An 18,529-nucleotide genomic window follows, 5' to 3' on the forward strand; every position below is an offset into this window, starting at 1 on the left:
TCAGCCTCATGACATATGAGCTTTTATAAAAATATAAATGTATATTTAAAAATTTATTAAAATACAGTCACATAGCATGAAACTTGACCATTTAAATGTAAAATGTTTTTTAATATATTCAGTGTTCAGCCTTCACAACAAAATATTTTAGGACATTTTTATCATCCAAAGAAAAACTCCATTCCTATGAACCATCAGTCATTTCCCTTCTTCCCCTTCTTCTTCTCATTCCTTGCTTAGGCAATTACTAATCTAATTTTTGTTTTTATAGATCTGCTTATTCTAATATATTCCATTTGATATAAATAGAATTGCTTGATTCATGGCTTTTGTGGCTCTCTTCTTTCCTTTAATGTTTTCATGCTTCATTCATGATGTAACCTATACTGGTACTTTTTTCTTTTTATTGCTAAGTAATATCTCATTATATGGATATACTAAATTGTATCTATTCATCCATCAGTTGATAGACAGTGGGTTGTTTTCACTGCTTTTTGCTCTTATGAATAATGTTGCTATGAACATTCATATATACATTATGTAGCACTGGCTGACCTGAAACTAGCTACATAGACCAAGCTGGCCTCAGAGTCACAGAGCTCTCCTTGCCTCTGCCTCCCAAGTGCTGGGATTAAATGCATGTGCTGCCATGTCAGGCACAATTTTTTCATAGATATATATTTTCATTTCAATTGAGTATATACCTAGAAATGAAATTTCTGGATCATATGATAATTTCATGTTTAATTATTAGAAGTACTGCCAGACTGTTTTCCAAAGTGTCTAGATAATTTTACATTCTTACTAGTGTATGAGGGTTCTAATTTCTACACATCCTCACCAATAGTTATCTTTTTTTTTTTTTTTTTTTTTTTTTGGGTTTTTTTGAAACAGGGTCTCCCTGTAGCCCCAGCTGTCCTGGAACTCACTATGTAGACCAGGCTGGACTTGAACTCACAGAAATCCTCCTGCCTTGGCCTCCCGAGTGCTGGGATTAAAGGCGTGCCCCACCACACCTGGCATTTAGTCAGCCGACAAAGTCTGGAGTGGTCTTTTCATTGTGCTTTTGATTTGCATTTCCCTAGTAGGTAGAGACTTTGGGGACATTTTCATGTGCTTATTGGCCTTTTATGTACCTTCTTTGAAGAAGTGTCTCTGTATTTATTTGATCCTCTGTATTCTTTTTTATTGATTTTTAGGTTAGCATAAAAAGTATTGGGTTTCTTTATGGCATCTTCATACATGTGTGTCATATTCTGTTCTAATCCTCTGTCTTTTTTTTTTAATTGGGTTGTTTAAATGTATCCTTATTTGAGATATTGACAGCCTGCTATGATACTCTTAAGTACAGAAGTCCTCCTTTATTGTACCCTTGAATGACTGGAACATCTTACAGTGTCGGTCCAGCTGGACCTCCAGCTCTAGCTTCTTCAACTCAGAAACAGTAAAAAGCTGCATGGCAATGAGAACCCAGCTCTCTTTGTGTAGATATCTGGTCATTGGGTAGAATTTATTTCTTCCTTGGTCATGATCCTTTCATTGTTGGTTTTTTGTTTCTTTTTCTTTTTTGGTATTTTTCAGACAGGGTCTCCCTGTGGTCCCAGCTGGCCTGGACCTCGCTATGTAGACCTAGCTGGCCTTGAACTCACTATATAGACCCGGCTGGCCTCGAACTCAGAGATCCGCCTGCCTCTGCCTCTCAAGTGCTGGGATTAAAAGTGTGCACCACCATGACTGGCTTGATCATGATTCCTTAATGTCAATTTGTTGATTATCTATGCTCTTGTGAATCATACAAGAGCATAGATAATCCTGTGTCCTTGGGATCACAGGACATTGATAGTAATTTTGTATTTTGTAGACCATATATAGGTAACCATGTAATAGTATGACTGTGAGAAGTGTGCATAGTTTTCTTTGGTCAGTGTTTAATATTTAATTTCCTGAAATAATCTTATTTTCAATTTCATGGATTATCAGGGATATTAATAAAGTTTCTTGAGGAGGTTAATAACAAGTTCTCAACCATCTGAAAAATTTATCAGTATCTTAGAGGAATAATGTGGCTCTGTAGGTGACTGGAAGGGGGAGACCTGCACTCAGGTTTTTGTCATCTTTGCCCTTGTTATGGGATGTAATTTGGCTTCTTCAGAATGTCTAATGACATTTTGTTTCTTTACAGGTTTTTCAGGCAGACAATCCTTTTGATTTTATGGAAAACATTTCTTTAGAAGGGAAAACAAATTTTTTTGAGAAACGAGTTTCAGAGTATCAGCGTTTTGCAGTGATGGCGGAAACCACAGATAACATCTTCACCTTGGATGCAGATTTTTAAAGCCTCCCCCCTAAAAAAAACCTAAAAACTTATCATTGGTAAATAGCAGTCTATTTTTCTCTGCCTTTTTAAAACTTCAAATATCTCCTTTAAGTGAACAGGAATTTGAATGTAAGGAAATCTAAAACCAAATTTTAAGCAAGTTGGATTTATCTAAACACACTGTAATTTTCCTTTACAACAAAAGTGTGACCTAAATACTCCCCTTTTTTAATCACTCTCATCTAAGATAGCATTAGATCATAGATTGAAGACAGGTATGAGTTTGACATTCTGCCCTTACATCCTTTGTGTGATCCTTGGCAAGTCAGTTAATCACTGTAAACTCCAACACATTTGTCTTTAAAATGGGTATAATAAGTCCCAAGTTCATAGAGGTGACAGAAGGATTAATATATAAAAGTAAGTGCTTAACCAATTCTTCTACCTCTACTACCTCTACTGCTTCTTAATATCATTGATAAGATTTATTGCAGTGACATTGTGATACAATACACTCCTCAAAGTGATTGGGATTCTGGGTTGTAAGATCTACAATTAGATTCTTGTATTTTTAATGTGTATGAGAAGAATATAAGGATTTCCTTATATCATAATTCTCATCAACTTCTTTGAGTTTTTCAGTATGTAGTAAAGACATTATAGCTCTCAGTTGCTTGAGGTGGGAGCCTTGTGGGGTAGAATCCAGAGAGTTATTATGGTAGTTGACCTTGCAAGAAAAGTTATTCTTCAGGAATTAAAAGGGCAACTATTGCCAGATATAGCCTTGGAATGTTTAGAACTAGGATAGACTGGCATTTCTCAAAATAACGTTGTTAGATCTGGTGGACCCTCCAGAATTTTTGTGCTGGAAAAGGAGATTTAGTGATCAGATGAGTTTGGGAAACTCCATCCCTCCTTAGAATGTACATCAGTGCCACAACTGAGGGAGTGTGCAGTACAGAAGTAGCTCACTTTGATAACCCACATATATGTACTCAACAGTGTGTTTTCTACCTCCCAACATCTCTCTCAGCAGGCCTCTCAGTACATTGGAATCATTTATACATACTGAAAATGGACAAAAAAGAGACGTGATAGGGATTACTGGAACATTTCAGATTTATGCCAAGCTGAGGAATTTATCTGAGACTGACGTCAGCTGTATGATAAGATGGTGAGGGAGATGGAAATCTAGCTAGGAAAGATTCAGAAAAGGCCAGGAGCCAAGGCATCTGCTCCTCTTCATTTTCAGGAAACATCAAGAAGTAGCTTGAGCCCCTTCAACCACTTGTTTCCTGCTTAGCAATATATGGAAGTTTGAGGGCTGTGGAGAAGGCTCAGTCAGTCAAGTGCCTGCTGCCCAAGCATGAGAACATGAGTTTGGATTCCCAGTATCCACATAAAACCCATTGCAGCACACATCCATCACACACACACACACACACACACACACACACACACACACACATATAAAATTCTGGAAGCAGAAATTCAAATATGTTTCTTTTATGTAAGTTTTTGTTCAGTTTAAAAGGAGTCAGTCATAATTTCATTATTAGAGAGAACATCAGAAACCAGACCTTTTGGCCTATGGTCATTCTGTTACTTGTTCATTTGGTTAAGGTTTTCTTCTGTAGTCACCCAATAGCCTCCTAAGCTTGACAGAGCAGCTGTTATTGAAACATAGAATTGCGAGGGTTCAGAGAAGCTGAATTACTTGGCCAAGATCTCATACTCTGTCCCTACCAATTTTTAGAGGCTATCACATCCCTTAAATTTAGTTCTTTGGCATCTACCTTAATTTGATTTTGCTATTTCCTTGCTAATTAAAGTATCATGCGCTATCACAGTACTAATGAATACTTTAATTAGAGTATCAAAATATCACAGAGAAACATTTGAGATATTCAGGTAATATGTTCCAAGGTATTTATCTACTACCATATAGAAACATCTAAAACTGACAATATCTGTAATTATATCAGAATGAAAGAAAAAGTTTTACAGTGCATACTCCCTAAATTTTGGGTCCAGATCTTTATTATAAATAATGACAGGTGCCTTAATGTGAGGCTTATTTAAAGTAACAGTAAGCATAACTGTATTTGGAAGAAGTCTTTAAAAAATGGATTTTTAATACACTGTTATATTATATTCAGTATTCTGTGCCCTTTTCAATGTCTCCAGATTGCACATTTATTTATTATGTTTAATATTTTGGTTCTTAGATATGAAAGAATCAAGAAGTTGTAGAATGTATTTTTAATATTTCACAGGTAAAGAAAAAATTGAGTTTATAACTGTTTTCTCTTTCTTACAGCACATGTATTTAAATCATTGCTATAATAAAGTTAACTATTATTTAACGACGTAAAAACATAGTTCTGTGATAAACTGAACTTATTGGAAGCATTTTGTTGTAGCACAAATCATGGCTTGCATGAACTTTGGGCGAGTTTATTCTAGCACTGTTAGGTAGGACTGAGTTTCTGAGTTTCAGTAATCAACAATTATTCTTACAATGTAAGCTGCCCCAAGCCATGTCTTGTTATTTGAGCATTTTACAGTTGTTTCACTTAAAAATATTCAGGTGATTTGGCTTCTTTTTCCCCTTTATTATATTTTATTTTTCCTTCTTTGAGTTAACATTTCACTATATGTTCTGGCCTGGCTTATAACTTGTATATATAGCCCAGGCTGACTTAAACTCATGATCCTCCTGCCTCAGCCTCCCAAGTACTGGGATTACAGATGCCACCATGCTCAGCTGCCACTTTATTTTTTGTGCAAGAAGAAATGCATTCAGAAAAATGTAGCAGTTTACATATTAAAAATAATTTAATATTCAGAATTTTACATTTAATATACTCCTGTTACTCGCCCAGAATCCCCTAGAATCCCCAGATTTACTTTGGACAATGAAGCTAAGGGCTTAATGTCACAAACTTCATTGATAAAGAAAGCTGCTGGTGGGCTGCAAGTCAGCCCTAAAATCAAGTGTCAAGTTTTAAGCTAATCAAGTGAATTGGCAGCTAACTCAGACAGACCTAGACAAGAGACAGAGGCTGAACGTCTTTGTTCCTCACCACTTTCTTTAAATGGTCGACTCCTTTGTAAACTGCTCTGGGTTTGAAGAAGAATCTGATATTCCTGAAGAAATGGGGGGAGGATTTGTCCTTCAAATTTGTGGCTTAATTCTGTTAAAAAAATATATATATATGTAAAAATGGAAGACTGAAGAATTTATTTTTTGGAAAGTTAGTTCACAGTATTTTTAATATATATTTAACTCTTACAACTTCATTTTGATTTTTCCAAATGGCTGGTCATTTAGCAAAATTGTTTACCATTTATTATGTCTATAGAAAGCTTTATTAGACATGGTGTTACTAAATATATTTTGCTAAAATACACTATGGCAAATCAAACCCACCTTGCATGTAGAGAATAGGGATTTTTCCCCAATGAAACAAGGTATTCTTTTTTTGTTGAGTATATTGAAATAAATTGTATCATTACGTCATTTTGGGTATGTTCTTTTGGGTAAGAGTTTTTTATATTAGTGCAGGCTACCTTAATCCTAACGTAGTGCAGTTGGTACTATTATGTAATTTGTTTAGCTATCCCAGCTGCCACAGTTCTTATACCTGATCAAGACCCTCCATCTCTCCTTTACGTACTCCCAATTCATGATCTTCTCTTGTTTCTTTGCATTACCTGAGAGCCCATAATCCCCCGTATCAGTAATCACAGCATTATTATCAGTACCCTGACTGCTGTTCCTCCTTTATGTTTTATTGAGCATAAAGAAATCCAAGAAATTCTCCAGGACCATTCCAAAGCAACAATCCAAGTTGTTATATTTTCACCTCTGCAGTCAAATTCTGTAGAGAAAAAAGTCAGACCAGGACTGGTAAGATGGCTCAGTAGGTAAAAGTGCTTGCTATATGGGCCAAGATGACAGAATTTGATTCCTGGCACCTACATAAAAGTGGAAAGGGAGAACCAATTCTCTGAGGAATGTCCTCTGACCTCTACACACAAGCCCTGAATTGTGTACCCCTACACTCAAACATACATCATACACAAAATAATAACATAAAAATGTTAAAAAGTCATCAAACAGGCAAGTTGGATTGGTTATTTGTTTAAATCACAATTACCTACCTCAGAACTGTCTGCAATCCTACACTAGTACCCTGGTGAATTGGATCTCCATTCTTCACCGTTGCTGTTTCAGATCTTCTCTCCTCAGTTGTACCCTCATTCCCAAACAGTTGACCTTTACATCTTTTCCTTTGTGGACATTGGACATTCAGGAAAGTGAGCATAGTTGAGAGAAATTTTAATGCTATAGCCCTAAATCTAGAGCCTAAGGAAGTTGGTGGAAGAATTCAAGATACAAATTTCTGCATATGATTTCTGCTCTATGGAGTCATAACCAGAGTGGTTTGCAAGTATCTGGGATTAATGGCCCCTGCCTTCTTTACTGGCAGCTCTGTGCTTATTGCCCTCTGTACTTGTAACTTTCTGGAACATGATGTACTGAATTTATAGTTGATTCACTTTAGGGTTAGGGCCATGGTCTTTGCACTTGGATTATCCTGGGAGGTAGCTCAGAGGTGGATGCTTGCCTAGTTTGTGTGTGAGCCCCTGGGTTCTATTCAATCCCAAACACAAAACAAAACAACTGGCATCAATGAAATACCCTTGTATTGTCCTTGGTGACATGTAGCAGATGCTCTGTAACTTGTATTTGATGAAGGGTGAAATGACAGAATTAGTTGCATGGTGGAGCCTGTTATGTCATCAGAATAATTGACAGCTGAGCACACATGATCCACAAGCTTCATTTAATTTTTTAACAATCCTACCAAGAAGGGATTTTTTTCTCTCCTTCTCTCTACAAATACATACTGGTTACCAGGCATCATGGAAGTACTGGAGATAAAATCAAGGTCTGCTCTTCTAGTAGGGCAGACACACAATAAGCAGAGTAAGTAAAATATTGCCCTCATTTTCAAGTAATTTTAGAGAACTTCTGTGCCTACCTTAAAGTGATAAGGCCAGTATTCTCTACAGGTTTGGACACCAAACTCACACTTCCCTTAGAAACCCCTAGCCACAGTGGTGCTGTGCTGATGGGTAGCTGCCTCAAAGGGTTGGTGGTTTGGGAGGAACTGATAAGAGCTGGTAACTGCAGGAGCCTGTCAGTTTCCAGGGGAGAAACCAGGGGAAGCTTGCAGAGGTGAGGGCTTCCTGCTAGCAGCTCACAAGCAGAGCTCTGTCAGTCAGTGGGAGATTTGGTGTGCAGATCTTACAGGAGAATTTAGCAAGCCAATTCCATGTAGTTTTAAAAGAAAGAATAGTTTTAGCACCTTGCCAGCTGGGACTTTCATAGCGCTCAGAGCCACCAGCACCATGTGCCAGGTATAGAGATGGAAGAGGCAGCAGAGGCTGCTGTGTTCTTTTGCCTCCCTGGGATCTTGTTGGGGAATGAAAGAGGCAGGGAAGGGATGTTCTAGTTTGCTTTCAATTGCTCTGACCAGTATCAACTTGGGGAGGAAAGGGTTTATTTTGCTTACACCTTCTAGGTTCATCACTAAGAGAGCCCAAGGTAGGAACTCAGGGCAGGAACCTGGAGGCAGGAGCTGAAGGAACTCTGCTTACTGGCTTGCTCCCTTGGCCCATGCTCAGCCTGCTTTCTTATATAATACAGCACCACCAACTGTGGGCTGGGCCTTCCCACATCACTCAACAATCAAGAAAATATAGACATGGCACAGACCAGTCCAGTGGAGGCAATTCCTCAATTGAAGCTTCCTCTACTAGGTGTGTCAGTTTGGTAACTAAAGCTACCCAGCACAGAGGAAGACACAGTGACAAGTTTCTTCCTCTCCAGCCTGCTCCACGTGTCTTGGTTCTATACCTCCTGCCTCTAGTGCGTGAAGGTGGCACCTGCTCATGAAAGGCCTTGTGCTGCTTAGGTCTCTGTTCCTGACTTCCTCATGGTGGAGCCCTTGAGCCACCACCTTCTTAGTTTGGAGGCTCCACCCCCCCCTTCCCCTCCTTTGCAGGAACTTGAAGAGGAAGCTTTCTTCACAGCAGAGGCATCTGGACACAAAGATCTGTAAGGTTGCTCAGCCCCTCACCTTCCTGGACACCAACTTTAGCAGGAGCACTTGGGGAATTGCAGTCCTGGCTGGCTCGATGTTTAGAGACCAAGGTCCAGGGGACAATGGCATAGGGGAAAGCCTGCGTTTTAATACAAACTGAAAGAAAAGACTCTTTCCATAGACAGATCCTAAGGGGTAATGGAACAACTGATGAAAGGCCAAGCACCTCTGTAAGGTGTCAGGGGTCCTGGAGTAGTCACAAGACTTTGATATTTGCCATCCATCAGCTGGGTGGAGAGGGAACTGTCAGAAATGGCAGGAAGAGCGCAGTTAGCCTTCAGCACTTCTGAGCAAGCTGGGAGGCAGGGTAGGGGTTCTAGCTCTTGTCTGTGCATGGGCTATGTGAATCCTTTTGGTCCTAGATACCTGAAGCAGGCTGAACTTTCCTGGGAGCTGGGATGGGGAGCATCATTACAAAGGAAGGAAGAGCATGACTTTAGAGCTAAATTCTGGCTCTGCCGCTTCCTGGCAGGGTAACGTTGGCAAGTCACCTGCCTTCTTTATGCCTTGAGTTCATTACCCGGCAAGTGGGAAGAAAAGATAATATGGACTTCTTGTGCAGTCCAAATGTACAGAACATTTAAAATACCACTCAGCACACAGCTCTCAGTAAATGAAGTTATTATCTCAAAACATATCAGTCACTGAAATTCCAACTCTATGCTAGAACATTCCTGTTAGCTTAGAAAACTCTAAAGTTAACAGGTCACCTAAAGACGAATTATTCTATTGGCTCCCAGCCATAACACCTTTCAGATTTGTATTTTCTTTTTTTTTCTTGTGTGTATTGTGTGTGTGTGTGTGTGTGTGTGTGTGTGTGTGTGTGTATGAGGGCATACACATCCAACACTGCATTATCTTGCCTTCCACATTGAGACAAGGTCTCCTACTGTTCATCACTGCATAGCCAGGCTAGCTGGTCTTCCAGGGATTCTCCTTTCTCTGCCTCCCATTTCCCAACAGGAGCATTGGCATTATAGATGCTTGCATTATGGGTCAGGCTTTTATGTAGATTTCTGGAACTTGCTATGTAAACTAGGCTGGCCTTGATCTCACAGAGATCCACCTTTGTCTTCCTCCCAAGTGCTAGGATTAAAGGTATGCACTATCAAGCCTGGCTTTTTTTTTTTTTTTTTTTTTTTTTTTTGAGACCAGGTCTCATAGCTCAGGCTGGCCTTGAACTTGAACTTGTGGCAATCCTCCTGCCTCAGCCTCCCACTTGCTGAGATTATACCACCTTTCCTGGCAACAATTTCTTCAATGTATAGCGTTTCAGGCTAGTCATGCAAATTTTAAGCATGTATTTCTAAGCGGTTTTAGTATGTAGCATTTTAGTTATCTGGGGAAATATCTCCTGTGTTTCTTCACAAATACTGTGCCTAGAGTATTAGGAGCAAGTAAGATCAGTTCATGTTAATTATCTGTGCAAGTTTAACATCTTTTGTTGCTGTGATCATGAACACTTCCCTTTAAGGTTAATGAATAAGTCATAAGCCCTAATAATGGATAATTTCCATTTTACTCTATAAGTAGCTTTAGCAGCATGTATAGCACTGCTCTAATGAGAGTCCTCAGTCCCGGGAGATCTCACCCTGTGCTTCCTCAACTGACTGAGAGCTTCAAAGCCCAAACTTGTAGCTCCTCTTTCCTCAAAGCCCTCCAGGTAGAATCCCGTCAGTTTATCTTTTGCAAAGAGAGGCTCAGGTTGAGTCTAGACCTCACCTCCCAGGATTCAGGCATGGCCTGTACGTGGGATAAAAGTGCTGTGGCAGTTCACCTGAAGTATGTCTTCTGTGAAAAAATAAACCTTGGGGAAGGAGACAGGCCTGACAGGTTTGTTTTAGTGATGGGATGGGGCAGAGATTCTGAATGTATCATGGAGGCCATTGTACAAACCCTTTCATGTAGAAACCAGGGTGAAGATAGAACTTAAAAGAGAGTGGTCTCATGAAGCCTTACCCATGTTGGGGCACAAAGCACAGAGGATAACACATTGTGAAGCATTCTCCTTTACAGGCCAACTACCTGGCAGAGCAAGATGAAGGAGTAAGAGTGTGTGGTTTATTTCAACTGCTTTCCTTCATAAACTCTGTAAATATCCATATATGAAGTACATATATGAAGTTATGTATATATCCACAATTTTTCCCTGGGATAAATTTGATCAAAGGAATGCGTCTTTTTTTTTTTTTTTTTGTCTTTTTGAGACAGCATCTCCCTGTAGCCCCAGCAGATACGGAACTCACCATATAGACCAGGATGGCCTCTGTCTTAGCCTGTGGCCTCCCAAGTGCTGAGATTAAAGGTGCACACCACCATATCTGGCCCAAGATTGCATCATTTTGAAGTTACTTTGCTTTATTGTTTATTTTTTAAACTATATACACACACATATATATATAAATAAAATCAAACAAATTTTCAAGTTTTCTTGGTTTTCTTTTGTAAATAAAAGCTTCATTTTTATTAAAATTGTAGATATATTCTGAAACCTTGCTCTGGTCTTAAGAAAAGAATTTTTATTTTTGTTTGTATTTCTATTTTTCCATATAGTAAATATTCTTAGGTGTCTACTCCAAAGCGCTTCCCAACCCATAATAGAGATTGAAAAAGTGACATAGTTGCTTTCCCAGACTCTCTTGCAGCTGAAAGTGGTAGGATAATTCACTTTGACTAATGAAACAAAGGAAAATTTATTGAGATCTAATGAAGTACTTTTTCCTCTCTGCTAAAAGTGAAGCTTTTGAAAAGAAAACCTCTGCTACATCCCCAGCCCAAGCTGGGTTTTTAGGATACTGCTTCATGGCTGGACCAATCTTGTAACTTTCTGTCTCTTATTTTTGTTCTGCGACAATAAGTGCCAAGATGACCTAAGCCATTCTTAATTGTGGCTTCTATCACTTATAACAAATGCACCTTAATTAAAACAACCTCCTCTTAAAAGCAGTTCAGAGTGAGATCATTATCTCTTCCCTCCAGTTGTGTATCTGTAAACCCGTAGCATGGTTTCAATACTCCTTCTCTGATTACATTCTTACAAAACATTAAAAAAATGTAAGACACCAATCCATTTCTCAGCAATTTTAGGATACTTTATGAACATTCACTCCTACCCAGCCTGTGTTCAGCCCAGTTTTCCTGTAGTTTGGCAGAGGGGTTGAAGTAGCCGTAAGTCAGGTGCCTTCTTGGTGGTTCACATCCCCCAGTAGTAGTCAGGTCAGAGTTTCCAAGGCACTCCTAGCTTCTGTCATTGGGCTGCCCAGCCTATCACTTCAGGACCAGGGAGGGGTTGTACCTGGGTGGTACCACTGTGCCCCTGCTTTGTAACTGAGATCAAGTTAGGAATGCTTAATGTTCAAACCAGAACCTTTGCCCAGAAATAGTACATCAGGAAACTGTGCCTGAAATACAAACAACTCAGTGATTTCTTCAGATTGGATGACAGCTGGAATTGTTTTCCCATCTGCAGGTATGTTTGGACTAAGTGAAGTGTTTGATTGCACTGCTCCTGAATGGCTGCTTTCCTGTTGTGACTTAGCTAATATTCAATTTTCCTGTGACAGGAATAAATTACAGGGCTTATTCCATCCTCTAGTCCACACCTTTCACAGCCTGCCAAGACACTCTGGGTCTTATGCCAAGTGGCTGGGGTGGGAAGGGAAAGGTAGGCTAAGGAATGACCCCTTCCTAATTTAGAGCTCCAAAAATGAAGATGAGCTGAAGGTGGAAGAGGTTAAAATGGAGATATTGCAGGTGCACTTGGCAGAGGGCTCAACGTGCGTATAGTGCATTGAACAGATGTACTCTGGAACTCGGAGTAATAAAGTGAAAGGATGAAGTACTTTAGACAGACAGGCAGGCAGGCAGACAGGAGAAGAATCTCAGTCCCAGTATTCGTTAGTCACAAGCCCTTGGGTGAGCCCCATTGAACATTTCCCACTCACAAAGTGGGAGTGTATAATTGATCAGGGGTCTAGAGGAATTACAGTATAGGCTCAGCAGTTCCTTGCAGTAAAATCTGAAGAATCTAGATTTGAGCCAACGTAAATAGGGAAGAGATCTGGAAGAGATAGGGGGCCTAAGTGCTAGCCAAGGCTGAGCTGGTCTTGGTCTGGGTAAAGTGATGCCTGGCTCACCTACTATCAGGTCAGACCCTCCCTAAAGCTGAATTCCTTTCTTGATGCTATTAACTGTCTAGTGCCACTCACAGGTTTATTTTGTAAGAGATAGCTAAGGCCCACAAACATCAAGAACTTTGCTCAAGGTCATGGAATAACGTCTGGACCAGAACCAGGGAGTCACTTTTGACTTTAAATCCTGCATAGTATCTAGACTTTAACACTTGTCCTGAGATTGGCCACAGTAAAATGAGGTATTTGAATAATTTACAAGGTACCTACCCTTTGCAGGCAGATCACTTAATAGTGAGAGACTAAAACCTTTCCCCTTAAGTGTTCTTTCTCTACTGCTATTCAAAATTGTACTGAAAGTGCTAGCCAGAGCAATACCACAAGAAAAAGAACCAAAGGGCATCAAAATTAGAAAGGAATAAGTAAAATTATTTCTACTTTCAGATCATAATCTTTCATAGACACATGAATAAGAAAACTTGTTCAAAGTAAGGTATATTTAAAATATATTTTATAGGCTGGGCGTGGTGGTGCACACCTTTGATCCCAGCACTTGGAAGGCAGAGGCAGGCAGATCTTTGTGAGTTCGAAGCCAGCCTGGTCTACATAGCCAGGACAGCTGGGGCTACAGGGAAACCCTGTTTCAAAAAGACAAAAAAATCTATTATTTTTATTTCATGTGTATGAGTGTATTGCCTGCATGTATGTGAGTGCACCCATGTCGTGCAGTGCCATGGAGGTCAGAAAAGGGCATTGGATTCCCCTGGAACTGGAGTTAAGGACGGTTTGTAGCCGCCATGTGAGTGCTGGGAATCAAACCTCGGTCTTCTACAAGAGCAGTCAGTGCTCTTAACAACTAAGCCCATCTCTCCAGTCCCAAAGTAAGGTATATTTAATATATTTGAGTATTTGATTGCAAATTAATGCAATAAATTCTACATGTGAAATTTATTGTGTCAATTAGGTAATGCAATTTTTTTTTTATCCTTAACTATCCCATGGTTCTGAAATCACAGTCTCCATAACACTGTCACAGATTGCCCCTCACCAGTATCCTTTTATTTTTTCCTTTTTCTTTTCTTTTTTTTCAGCTTCCTCTCATCCTCGTTCACTTTTTTGAGGGAAGACTATAGCAGATAAATGTGTTACTCAGACAGCAGCCTCAGTAGCATCTAGGGATTGGTGAGAAAGCAGTTTCTCAGTTCTTTGAAAGTCACTGTGACAGCTTTCAGTCTCAGAGTAAAACTTAATTTGTTTCTGTATCTTTGTTATACATGTAGCCTTGACATTGTTACCATAAAGCAGTGTTTGTCAAAGGTTGACCTTGGTCCATTGCCTTTGGAAGCACCTGAGGTCACTTTAAAGTGAGCTCCTGAGCCTCACCCTAGAGACACTCAACCAAATGGGATGGATGACCCAACTTTTGCATTCTTAGAGGGAATCTGCAGATGAGTCTTAGACTCTCAATGTCTGAGCAGGTCTTACATTTGTTTCCAGTGAGGATTTAACCTAGAATAAGCTCTGACCCATGCAATGTAAGTCATGATATAGCCAATAGTTTCTATAAATATTCAAATTCTGTAAATGTTTCTTGACTTTGTGCTGGTTCACCGACACCAGTGAAGCCCATTGTAATAAGTCTCCTGAATTCTCAACCTTGAATTCCTCCAGCCCAGGGTATTCTAAAAGGCTTGTGAAAGTTACCTCAGGAGTCAATCTGAGTACAGCCACCCTCCTGCTTTGCCACCATTACCTCTCTGTCCCTGGCTTTCTAGCCACTATCCTAGGTCCACAGAATTTCCCTAAAGGCACCCGTGGTACCCTGTGTTGTGCCTGTGAAGACACCAGTGTCTGTATTGTTATCCCTTGGACCCAATGCTGAGGTGAGGAGAATAAGCCTGTCTCTGTATTTAACTTTTCATCAGAGTCCCATAGTAGTATTGCATGTACCTAGTGTCTTACAACATCTCACATGTAAACAGTTCCTTCAGCTTCAAACACTTGGAATTAAGTTCTCCAGCTCCCTGTCCAGTGATGAGACAGGTCTCCAGCAGTCTTGGAGATCTCTGGGCCCATTAACCTTGTTCTGACACCTTTGTTCTACAAGCCCAGGAAGGTTGGTCCCAGGTTTGAGAACAGAGAAGAACATCTTTGGAATTCTTTGAATGCCAACATTTGGGGGCACAAGAGAAGGGGTATCTTTTGGCAATAGTTCTGTGAGGGGCTAAGAAGGACTTCTCAAAATGTTAAAATTATTTTAAAATATAAGCGTTCACTTTCACCTCAAAACCAAATGCCTTGGGGTATATTGTATGTGTCTCCCTTGTCAATATATTGTAGGAGAGGAAGAATGGTATGGGAGCCTAATTTCAAAAGGCCCCAGTAGGGCTTGGGGATATAGCTCAGTTGGTAAAGTGCTCAACTAGCCTACACAATCCCTGGGCTCAATCCCCAGCACCACATAAACCAGTTGATGGTATACTTTTATAATCCCTGGATTCCAAAGGTGGAGGTAGGTGGATGAGAAGTTCAAAGTCATCTTTGACTACTGTGCTGGATAGCTTTAGTGTCAACTTGACACACTTGGGTTGAGGGAGCCTCAACTGGGGAATTGCCTCCATTGGACTGGCCTGTGGCCATGCCTGTGGGGCATTTTCTTGATTGTTGAGTGATGTGGGAGGGCCCAGCCCACTGTGGGTAGTGCCACCCCTGGGCAGGTGGGCCTGTGTTGGATAAGAGAGTAAACTGAGCAGGGGCCAGGGAAGCAAGCCAGTAAGCAGTGTTCCTCCATGGCCTGTGCTCCAGCTCCTGCCTCCAGGTTCCTGCCCTGAGTTCCTACCTTGGGCTCCCTGATGAACTGTGACCAGGGATATGTAAGCTAAATAAACCCTTTCCTCCCCAAGTTGGTAGTGGTCAGTGTTTTGTCACAGCAATGAAGAACAAACTAGGACAACTACACAGTGTGTTTGAGACCAGCCTGAGCTACATCAGTCACTAAATAAGTAACCAAGTAAGAAAGTAAATTTTTAAAAAATGAAAGATCCTTCAAGCAGCCAAATCCCAGCATGGCTGTGGGAGGAGCTCAGGAAGTCCTATCCCTAGTTGAGGAGCTATTAGTGATTAATGACAGCTAGGGGAAAGAAAATCTGTTTTCTTGGGATGTGGCCCTGAGAGGCTACCCATGCTCCAGTAGTTGGCCCTACACCAGTGAATATACTGGAGCACAGTGGATTTTAAAAAAGCAAATGCAATTGAGAAGGAAAAGTGGTGGGTTTTGTATGAGAGAGAACAAGGGTGTGTGTGTGTGTGTGTGTGTGTGTGTGTGTGTGTGTGTGTGTGTGTGTTTGATCAAAACAAATATGCATGTATGAAATTCTCAAACAATAAAACACATGCACACATACACATAGTCCCTATTCAGTGGCCATTGGGTACCAATATGTGTGTTAAGATAATTCCTCTATAATATAGAATTTATACAAGAAATTGTGCTTAGCTGTTTCCAAAGGCTTGGCTCTATAGTGAGTGTCCTACTTTGTTTCTTCATTGCTGTGACAAAACACTCTGACCACTACCAACTTGGGGAGGAAAGGGTTTATTCAGCTTACATCTCCCAGGTCGCAGTTCATCAGGGAGCCTAAGGTAGGAACTCAGGGCAGGAACCTGGAGGCAGGAGCTGGAGCACAGGCCATGGAGGAATGTTGCTTACTGGCTTGCTTCCCTGGCCCCTGCTCAGCCTGCTTTCTTATGCAACACAGGCCCACCTTCCCAGGGGTGGCACCACCCATAGTGGGCTGGGCCCTCCCACATCACTCATCAAGAAGATGCCCTTCAGACATGGCCACAGGCCAGTCCAATAGAGGCAATTTCCTGATCGAGGTTCCCTCAACGCAGGTGTGTCAAGTTGACACTAAAGCTATCCAGCACAGTGAGATTAGGGAAATACCAGCCAGAGTGGAGCAACAAGGGGACAAGGATGGATTTCCTTGGAAAGAAATGTGGTCCTAGGCTGGTGAGATGGCTCAGTGGGTAAAGATATTTGCTACTAAGCCTGATAACCTGAGTTTCATCCCTGGGACCCACATGGTAGAAGGAGAGAACCAGCTCCCACAAGTTGTCCTCTGATCTCCACACACGCATCTGCACACACACACACACACACACACACACACACACACACACACACACGCACACACACACACAGACACATGTAACAAAAAATAAATAAAAATGTGGTCTTGCTTTGAGCCTTTCCAGAAAGAGTGAGGGTTGCCTTCCTACCCAGCCTAGGAAGAGGCTTCTATAGCCCTTTGGTGAGTTTGAGAGACTCGAGTCCAGTGGCAGCAGGTGGTGCTGGGCCAGCTAATTGAGTTCCCCTGGACAAGCAAGAATGAGCTTTCTGGCCTGTGTGAGCCCTGCCTAGAAGGCTTCTGCCAGAGCCAAGGTGCCCCAAGTGAAAATATGTGTGTCTAGTCCCCAAGAAAGCAGGACTGAGGGAGCTCCAAGTTGCCAGGTCAGCATGGCCTGATGGTGGGCTTGAGAATGGGGCAACTGGCCCAGGGGTGGAGAGATGGAGGGATGACCCTCAGATCTTCAGATGAGTCCACAATAGAAAGAGCTGACTTTGGACACCTGCTAGGCCAGAGTATGTAAGCCTCGCTGAGGAGGCCACAGGTTTGAGAGGCTGTTTCCTGTCTCTTAACCAAGCCTCCTTCCTAGTTCCTAAGCAGGCCAGTTAGAGCAAGCAGGTAGCTAGAAGAGCCAAGGAAAGCCCCACCATCAAAATTTTTTTCAAAAGTGAACGTGAATGGTAGTCCTATCCTAGAGTTATCCAGTGTCCAGTTTGTACAACTGTATGCAATAGTCTCAAGACAAAACTATTACTTTTTGCCACTGAGAATAGGTTTGAACTAGAGGAGGGGGCTGTTCTTGGTTTACTTAATGCTGAGTCAAATTTGAAGTTTTGGTAAAATCTTGGAGTGAAATGTTGAAATTACTCTGAAATTGATCTGCATTTGCAATATATGGACTCTGGAAAGAGTCTATAATCCAAGGACTGAACGAGGCCATGATACCTGCCAGGTTTTCACACAGCAATTGGGAAATAACTTTCAAATGCCACTGGGTGACAAATGTAAACTTGCACTTTGACTACCACTCAATTTGTGCTACATAAAAGAGACAAAAAGAAGCAAACACACACACACACACACACACACACACACACACACACACACAACCAACCAAGCAATAAGGAAGCTAACATATACAAGAGTAAGAAAAACGTTGGGTGCGTTGCACTGATGGATTCACCTTACAGATCTAAACAATTCTCTGTGCTAGAAGAAATAGAAATGGAGAGAGGGGAGGGGATGGGTGGGGACAGGGAAGCAGAAGAAAGGTGAAAGAGCAGAGAAAAGAAGGGAGGAAATAAATTATAAAGTATTTCTTTAATCATGAACATAATTAGAAATTGATCATAGAGATCAGAATTCAACTCCAATCACTGGTTCTGAACATCCAGAGGAGAAATTTTACAGATGGAAACAGTAAATTATAAGCAATGTTAAGCGTCTGTTCAGTGGCAGGAGAGACAGTCTGAACAATGCTGTCCCAAAGAGATTTTTTTTCCTGCCACAGATAAGATCGTGTACTGAGCATGAAGCACTAAAGGACAAACTGCTCTGTCTTGTGTTTTGGTTTCATTTTAACCAAGATGCAAAGGGAGACAGAATGGGGATGGAGAGATGGCTCAGCGGTTAAGAGCACTGACTGCTCTTGCAGAGGACCCAGGTTTGATTCCCAGTACCCACAAGGTGGCTACGAACCGTCCTTAACTCCAGTTCCAGGGGAATCTGAAGCCTTCTTCTGACCTCCATGGCATTGCATGACACAGGTGCACTTAC

At 41.1% G+C, this 18,529-nt stretch overlaps 1 protein-coding gene across 9 annotated transcripts in view; it reads left to right on the plus strand.

Moving 5' to 3' along the window:
- Window positions 1–5,526, plus strand: part of Rrm2b (ribonucleotide reductase regulatory TP53 inducible subunit M2B) — a 53,144-nt gene extending 47,618 nt beyond the window's left edge. For all 9 annotated transcript variants that reach the window (XM_029557171.1, XM_008855095.3, XM_029557170.1 and 6 more), the window contains one exon: window positions 2,183–5,526. In XM_029557171.1, coding sequence (XP_029413031.1) covers window positions 2,183–2,335 — 153 coding nt within the window. In that variant the 3' untranslated portion in view covers window positions 2,336–5,526. The remainder of the gene's footprint in view (window positions 1–2,182) is intronic.
- Window positions 5,527–18,529: the final 13,003 nt, after the last annotated feature.

Source organism: Nannospalax galili, unplaced genomic scaffold, assembly GCF_000622305.1.
Source record: "Nannospalax galili isolate Female #2095 unplaced genomic scaffold, S.galili_v1.0 scaffold687, whole genome shotgun sequence".
Taxonomy (NCBI): domain Eukaryota; kingdom Metazoa; phylum Chordata; class Mammalia; order Rodentia; family Spalacidae; genus Nannospalax; species Nannospalax galili.